General features: G+C 39.7%; 1 protein-coding gene across 1 annotated transcript; it reads right to left on the reverse strand.

The window, feature by feature from the left end:
• Positions 5,733–6,679, reverse strand: LOC102188197 (olfactory receptor 6M1-like). Its single transcript, XM_013975793.2, is given in 2 exon segments — positions 5,733–6,604; positions 6,607–6,679. Coding segments are annotated over 2 exon segments (945 nt in total).

The following is a 9,121-nucleotide window of genomic DNA, read 5'->3' on the forward strand; positions in this document are numbered from 1 at the left end:
CCTTCACCTTGAGTGTGTGCGTTATTGCTTCACTCATGTCTGACTCCGTGTGACCCCAAGGACCATAGCCCACCAGGCTCCTCTGCCCATGGGATTCTCCAGGCAAGAATACTGGAGTGGGTTGCCATGCCCTCCTTCAGGGGATCTTCTGACCCAGGGATCGAATCCATGTCTCTTAAGTCTCCTGCATTGGCAGGCGGGTTCTTTACCACTAGTGCCACCTGGGAAGATACCTCCTTCACCTTACATAGTTACAGTTATTACTATTATTATTTTTTTGGTGAGAGTGCTTAAGATCTCCCTTAGTAAATTTCAAGCATGCAATACAGTGTTATTAACTATAGTCACCATGCTGTGCATTAGATAACTGGAGCTTATTTGTCTTGTAACTGAAGGTTTCTAGCCTTTGACCAGTGTCTCTCCATCTACCTGTTTCCCTCAGGTACTGTTCACCACCATTCTACTGTTCGTTTACATGAGCTAGATTTTTTAAAATTCTGTATAAAACTGAGATCATGCAGTTTAAAAATTTTTCTCTTTCTGGCAAATTTCACTTAGTACTTAGCATGTCCTCTAGTTTCATCTATGTTGTAGCAAATGTCAGGATTTTCTTTTTTAAGGGTGAATAAGTAATATACCTTTGCATACACATATGTTTAATCTTCTTTCTCTGTTCATTCATCATTGGACTCTTAGCTGTTTCCATATTTTTACTATTTTGAATATTGATACCATGGATATGGGAGTCCAGATATCTCTTCGAGATGCTGATTTATTTCCATAGTGTATATACCCAGGAGTGGAATTGCTGATCTTATGAATGTTCTATTTTTAATTTTTTTCGGGAAACTTCACATTGTTTTCTATAGTACGTGTATCCGTTTACATTCCCACCACCAATGCACAAATCTTCCCTTTTTTCCACATCCTTGTCAAGGCACTGTATGCTCTGATTCTCAAATGATATTAGTGACTTCAGCAGGGCACACTTAGGCAGACTAAATCTTTATAAAGTTCTGTGACATCACATAGAGATAATTTGGACCATGAAATCACCGGAGGCTATCTTCAAGTGTGTTCTTTCATTTATTTTTATTTTTGGCTGTGCCGGGTCTTTGCTGCTGTGCTTGGGTTTTCTCAGTTGCAGCAAGCAGGGGCTACTTTCCAGTTGCTGTGTGCCAGACGTCTGGTTGCAGTGGCTTCTCTTGTTGCAGAGCACGTGCTCTAGGGTGCACGGGCTCAGTAGATGTGGCGCATGGGCTTAGTTACTCCATCTTCCCAGACAAGGGATTGAACTCATGTCTCCTGCATTGGCAGGTGGATTCTTAACCACTGAACCACCAGGGAAGTCCCTTTAGATTCTCTCTTGGTGTGCTGCTTTGCACATTGAACTCCAGTATATCAGACAGTGCTTCATAAATAATCACAAAAAATACCATACTTTCAAAAGTTTACAGAATTGCCGCTTGAGGTAGAACCCTGCATATCATGATAATCATTCTTTGTTGATGGCTTTTATATTAATTTCAATTCTACTTTGTAGCTACAATTTATTAATATTAGATATGAGGTCTAGAGTACTGGATTAATTACTGTATTCGTTAGTAGCTCAGCTGGTAAAGAATCTGCCTGCAATGCAGGAGGCTCTGGTTTGATTCCTGGGTCAGGAAGATCTGCTGGAGAAGGGATAGGCTACCCACTCCAGTATTCTTGGGCTTCCCTGATGGCTCAGCTGGTAAAGAATCTGCCTGCAATGTGTGACATCTGTGTTCGATCCCTGGGTTGGGAAGATCCCCTGGAGAAGGGAACAGCTACCCACTCTAGTATTCTGACCTGGAGAATTCCATGGACTGTATAATCCATGGGGTCCCAAAGGATTGGACACAACTGAGCAAGCTTCATTTTTAGTTACTATGGTCATTTCAGAACTTCATTGCTAACTTCAGTTGGAGATAGTCTGAAAATAGTAAATGTTGCAATGAGTTTGGTTTGTCTTAATACATTTCCCTCAGGATTCATTTTCAAATTTAAGGGAAAAAAAAGGAATTCCTTAGAGTGTTTAACTAAAATAATAAGACAGAAAATAATTGGGATTTTAAGAGAAAGTTTTAGGTATTTTTGTTCCTTCTTCTAAAATGGACATCAATTTTAAGAATATGACCTGAGTTTAACAGATTGAATAAAATAATTTCCTATTTATATACCAAATACCAAATATGGGATTCACTTCTTAGGTTCCATTGCATTAGTATAGGGATAACTTGAGTCTCTTCAGGAAAATTCCCATTCCAATATTTAAAAATTAAAACATATGCATTCCAGGCATAGAAAATGTAGAACAGTAGAGTGTTAAAAAATGTCACCAAAAGCATCACTCAAATTAATCAGCATTGATTATTTGGAATATTTTCTTTCAGTCTTTAAGAAATTTTCATGTGTGAGATAACTATGAATGAATAAAAGAGTTTTGAAACTTCCTATTCTATTTGGTTTCATATTTACTCATAGGCTTTCTCTAGTGAAAGTGTAAGCAACTTCCTCTTTCCATTTGAACATAGCCCCTCCTCCAGGCTTCCACTGTATAAACTAAATGGGGTGTAAGTCTTCTTAAAGTAAGGAAGACCATCCTGGACATTTTTAAATGCATGAGTGAAACTAGATACTGCTACATGAATCCAATTATTACCAGGATGTCAAAACTGTAAATAGGAAAAAAAACCTGTCACCATAAATAAAGAGCCTCTTGATGAGGGTGAAAGAGGAGAGTAAAAAAAGCTGGCTTAAAACTCAACATTCAAAAAGCAAAGATCATGACATCTGGTCCTATCACTTTATGGCAAATAGACGGGGAAGAAGTGGAAGCAGTGGCAGTATTTTATTTTCTTGGGCTCCAAAATCATTGTGGATGGTGTCTGCAACCACCAAACGAAAAGATGTTAGCTCCTTGGAAGAAAAGGTGTGGCAGACCTAGACAGTGTATTACAAAGCAGAGACAGTACTTTGCTGACAAAATCCATGTAGTCAAAGCTATTGCTTTTTTTCAGTAGTCATATATGGATGTGAGAGTCGGACCATAAAGAAGGCTGAGAGCCAAAAAATTGATGCTTTTGAACTGTGGTGCTTGGGAAGACTCTTGAGAGTCCCTTGGTCTGCAAGGAGATCAAACCAGTCAATCCTAAAGGAAATCTACCCTGCATATTCATTGGAAGGACTGATGCTGAAGCTGAAGCTCCAGTATTTTGGCAACCTGATGTGAAGAGCTGACTCATTGGAAAAGACCCTGATGCTGGGAAAGATTGAGGGCAGGAGGAGAAGGGGATGACAGAGGGTGAGGTGGTTGGATGTTGTCACTGACTCAATGGACATGAGTTTGAGCAAACTCTGGGAGATGGTGAAGGACAGGGAAGCCTGGTGTGCTGCAGTCCATGGGGACGTAAAGAGTTGGACATGACTTAGCGACTGAACAACAACAACAACAACAACAACAACAACTAAATAATTTCAACTCAGACTTTTAGTGTACAGGATAGAAGCTTGTGTTTCAAGAAGTGATCTCTAAGAGATTTGGGGTAATTGTCTAATAGCTCTCCTAGAACAATGATGAAATGTTGAAAATATAGAGGGAAACATAGGAAGAAAGGATATTTAAAAATGATTGCTTTTATAACTGGCAAGGCCTTATATAACTTTATATTTCCAATTATCACAAAATTGCATGAGAAAATCTAGTAAATAGGAGCTGTTTAGTAAATTCATAATGAATTCCACCAGATCTCTTTGGGTGTAGAGTACAAGCAAAATATAATAGGATTTAAAAAGTGGGCAGCTCCAAAGCAGAAATAAAAATCTAAATAGGATTTGAGGAAGAAGTAATAAAAATAAAAATAGGGCTTTTCTGATGATAGAGTATTCAGTATTCAGTATATTGCACAAATTTATCTGCAGTTCCCTATTAGATCTATTATCTTTTCATACCAGACGGGTTAAAAGTGTTCTGGTAACTGGTGCTCTCACGGACCTTTGGCATCAAACTCATAAGCAGATAATGACTCTGCTCACTTCTGTTTACATGCTCTGAGTGAACAGTACCTAAATGGATTCTTTAAGCCAGGGATTTAATAACATAGGTATTATTGATAACAGAGAATAAAACTAATTTTATGTGTAAACAAAACCCAGTTTTATATTCCTTTTATTGAGGTATACAAAAACATAATTAATACAATCTGCATATTATGATGCCTTAAATGGCCTATAGCCAATAGTCTGTGATGGCCTATACGGAGAAAGAATCTAAAAAAGAGTGGATATATATATATGTGACTTCCCTTGTGGCTCAGTGGTAAAGAATCCCCCTGCCAATGCAGGAGAGGAGGGTTTGATTCCTGGGTCTGGTAGATCCCCTGGAGGACGGCATGGCAACCCACTCCAGTATTCTTGCCTGGAAAATCCCACGGACAAGGGATCCTGGTGGGCTACAGTCTGTGGGACTGTAGAGAGTTGGACACGACTGAGCGACTAAACAATAACAATATGTATACATATAACGAAGTCATTTTGCTGTACACCTGAAACTAACACATTGTAAATCAACTCTACTCCAATAAAAATGTAAAAAAGACTGACAGGCTCCATCGATAGTTGAAAAATTTGGGGTTATTATTCACTGTATGAGAAAGAACTCACACTTCGGAGAATGTGGAATGTCTCAGTGAAACAATGAACCTAGGGAAGTGGGGGCTTGTTCTGGATTGGGTGTTATCAGAAAGATGTGGCAATTCTAGGGTTGGGTAGCTCAGTAAATCTTTTCTGCAATGAAGGTAGACAGAGTGAGATGTAATTGGTATGTAATTGGTTTGTAAAAGATGTAATTGGTAAAGAGGTAGCAGTCATTTCATTTGGCAACAAAGGAGGATGTTTAGTATTTTGTATTGCACAGTGACCTTGTGTGAAATAGATGTTTCGTCAGCTTTTGTCCAACAAATGAAAAGCATGATGATATGTAAGCATTGTATAAGTTTGCAGTAACACTGAGACCTATTTGTGAACGTCAGATGAGTTCTGGGTCAAGGACTGATTTTTTTTTCTTAAATGTTATTATTCATATAATCCTCCTTACAGTGGCAGTGTGAGGCTCCCTTCTCTAGGACAAATCTGACTTCGATTCATAAGATTACATTTATTTGTTGAGCCCCTTGGGCTTCTTATCTTCTAAGATATTCAGCAACAGGGTCAGAACTTCTAGCATCTCAGGGCTGATGAAAGCTTCCTTTTCTATATCCACAATCTCTCCATGTGTAAGCAATTTTACTTTTAGGGAAATCATCTCATTTTGTAGCCACAAGTGCCCAGTAAGATAAACAGAGCAGAAGTTCTTGCCTCCATTTTACAGATGAGCAACTGGCAGCTTAAAGAAGTAACTTACTGAAGTCCATTGAAATTAGTGCCTGAACAAATGTTAGACATCAGCTCTTAGAACTCAGAGTCTGGAATGTTTCTGCCTTTCTACATTAATTTATGCAAAATACTCCAAGGACTAAGGAGCCAAAGAGTCCTTATTTCTTCCCGATTTTCCATAGCGAGATCATGACGCTTGACTCTTGGTGATGTGCGATGCTTTCTCATCCTGCCTATAGATTCGAGACTTCGGTCATGATCCTGTGTCATTCTTCACGCAGAGCAAAGTGACATATAGAGGAAGCATGTCTTAGGTGTCCTGAGACCGCTGGGTGTCATGTTCCTTTGGAATGCGGTTGAACTATCCTGCTGACTGACTCTCTCAAGACTTCCTTTACCTTTTCGTTCCTCAAGCTGTAAATGAAGGGGTTCAGAAGAGGAGTCACTACGGTAATGAGGACAGTGGCTATCTTGTCAAATTCCAGGGAGTGGTTCTGATTAGGTCTCACATACACAAAGATGTTGCTCCCGTAGGCAATGGAGACGACAGTGATGTGAGAAGCACAGGTGGAGAAAGCTTTCTGACGTCCTTGGGCCGAGGGGATGTGCAGGATGGTCGAGATGATGTAGGTGTAGGACACAGTGGTGAGCACCAGCGAGGTCAGGAGGATGAGAGAAGACAAGAGGAAGCTTACCTTTTCAATGAAATGAGTGTCTGTGCAGGCCGCCTGAAGCAAAGGGGCAATGTCGCAGAAGAAATGACTAATTTCTGCAGTGCAGTATGGCAGCCTGGACACCACAATAGTTGGGCAGAGCACCGACAGGAAGGCCCCCACCCAGCAGCCCAGAACCAGCAGGAGACACAGCCTGCTGTTCATGATGATGGTGTAGTGCAGGGGGTTACAGATGGCCACATAGCGGTCAAAGGACATCACCACCAGCAGGATGAATTCCACGGTCCCCAGGAAGAAGTAGAAATATGTTTGGCTGATGCAGCCTGTAAGAGATATGGTTTTCTCCTCCTCTAAGAGGCAAGCTAGCAACTTTGGGGTAATAGTAGTTGTGAATAAAATGTCCAAAAATGACAGATTACTGAGGAAGAAGTACATTGGTGTTTGGAGACGATTATCAGTCCATATTAAGGAAATGATGACAATGTTTCCTGTTATGGTGAGCGTATAAACTAGCAGGAGAATGACAAAAAGCAAGTCTGAAGCCCCTGGACAGCAGGGAAAGAGATAAGCATAAATTCAGTGATGGTGGTCTGGTTTCTTGTGGACATTTCTGTGTGGAAGGAGAAGAAACAAAGCAGGTTAGAACAGTTTACGATGTCTTTCAAATGTTTTATGATTTTGCTAGATGTAAAAGAGAATGTTCAAGAGGGAGAGGGTTCTAGTCCTGTCTGTGACTCTATTATGTGGCTCTGGGGAAATCCCTTGGCCTCAGTTTTCATCTATGTAATTGATGGGCTAGGGAAAAAAGCCCCCCAAAACAGCAACTCTGTGAATTCTTTAACTCTTTGATTTTTATTTGATATATTTCTTTTCTCCTTATTTCCTTCCTTAAACCCAAATTTATTCAAACTAGCTGAAATATATAACTAACTGAAAATCACTCAACTTATTTTGATCATACAATTCAAGAATGAAAAAATAGGGACTTTCCTGGTGGTCCAGTGGCTGAGACTCCCTTGCTCCCATTGGAAGGGGTCCAGGTTCATCTCTGTTCAGAGAACTAGATCCCACACGTCACAACTAAAACCTGGCACAATATATTGTTGCTGTTTAGTTGCTAAGTCATGTCCAACTCTTTTGTGACTCCCATGAACTGTAGCCTGGCAGGCTCCTTTGTTCATGTTCATGGAATTTCCCAGACAAGAATACTGGAGTGGATTGCCATTTCCTTCTCCAGGGGATCTTCCTGACCCAGGGATCGAACCCACGTCTCCTGCATTGACAGACATTTTTGTTTTTGTTTTTTTTACTGACTGAGCCACCAGGGAAGCCCTTCCATGAGTAATAAAAATTGGAAAATATTGATATGAAGTGGAGATGTGAAAACTCAGATTTGTACTGCATCTGCCTGACTTCTGTCTATAATAAAATTTTTGATAGTGTAAAGACCCTAAAGCTATTTAACCTTGCAAGTCATGTTTCTTCCAGCATATGCTTCTACCACATAATAAAATGGAAGATAAACACACACATTCATATACCCTGTGGGCAATTCAAAACTGACCCCATAATTCTCAGTATGTGTTTTGTATATTTAGACATAGGAAGAACCTTAACTTTTCAGAATTGTATTTGTTTGATTCCTTCTCAATGCTGTATGATGCACTATTTTCTTGCTCTGAGTTTCTTGGAAAGCTTCACAGTCCAGGGGCTACTTGTCCAAGCCTGCCATATCTTCCTCTCCAAAAAGTCAAACTATCTGTGCTTAGAATCCTTATTTGTGGAAAACACGCAAGTTGCATATTCATGTATCTTGTTTCATATTCGATCATCTCTAACTCTTAGAAATTCTCTATTAACTTGAGGTAAAACCTTTTTCCCCAGGAACTTTCACCAGTTGGTCTCAGTACTGTATAGTCAGTGTTATAGAGGTGAAGTCACTCTTCTCAAAAGGCCTTCATTTCTATTTTTAAATTTTAGGTAATAACTCTGATTTTTGTTGTTGTTTAGTCGCTAGGTTGTGTCTGACTCTTTGCGATCCCATGGACTGTAGCCCAGCAGACTCCTCTGTCCAAGGGAGTTCTCAGGCAAGAATACTGGAGTGGGTTGCAATTTCCTTCTCCAGGGGATCTTCCTGATCCAGGGATCAAACCCTCATCTCCTGCAGTGCAGGTGGATTCTTTGCCACTGAGCCATGAGGGGTAGCTGTGATATTACTTAACATACACTGAGTTCCTGGTCATTATATGCTAAGTGCTTTAAAAAAGAATGTGAGAAGGGAGTGGCAGGGGATGAGATGTTAGATAGCATCACTTGACTCAATAGACATGAACTTAAGCAAACTCTGGGAGACAGTGGAGGACAGAGGAGCTTGTGTGCTGCAATCCTTGGGTCTGCAAGGAGTTGGACCTGACTGAACAACCACAACAGCAACAAAACAAAAAGTGTATCGCCTACTTAGATACAAAATTTTCTTGCTGATTTTTAGGTTTGCAGTGTTTGTTTCCACATCATCTTTTGTTTTGATCTATTAATTTCTGATAGGTGACTATTAAATCATCCCTATAATTGATGTTGAATGTGTCATATTTTTCTTGCATTTTGTCAGTAGCTGTTTTAATCTGTTTCAAGGTTTTGCTATTTTATACATGTATGTTTGGCAATCTGTTGAAGTAGGGAATAGATATTGTGATTCACATTTTGCACATGAAAAACTTAAAATTTACAAAATTTAAATAATTTTCCTGTCACATAGTCACTGTGTGACAAAGCCAGATTCAGTTCCAGTTCTGTCTGATCCAAAGATGCATTCTTTAGTAAAAGTCACAATCTGGATTCTTATTCCCACTTTTGTACAGAGGGAAAAGAAGTCAGAGAAGCCCTAGTTATGGTCTAAATGATGTGTTACATAAGCCTGGATCAAGACTCACTTCCCTAGTTTAGTTAATGCAAAAATGTTACCCTCATTGCTATGTTCCATATTTGGGAATGTTGTTCTTACTGTTGTAGCCATGCATTCCGGGAAACTCACTCAGATGGACAATGAGGAT

Source organism: Capra hircus, chromosome 29, assembly GCF_001704415.2.
Source record: "Capra hircus breed San Clemente chromosome 29, ASM170441v1, whole genome shotgun sequence".
Classification (NCBI taxonomy): domain Eukaryota; kingdom Metazoa; phylum Chordata; class Mammalia; order Artiodactyla; family Bovidae; genus Capra; species Capra hircus.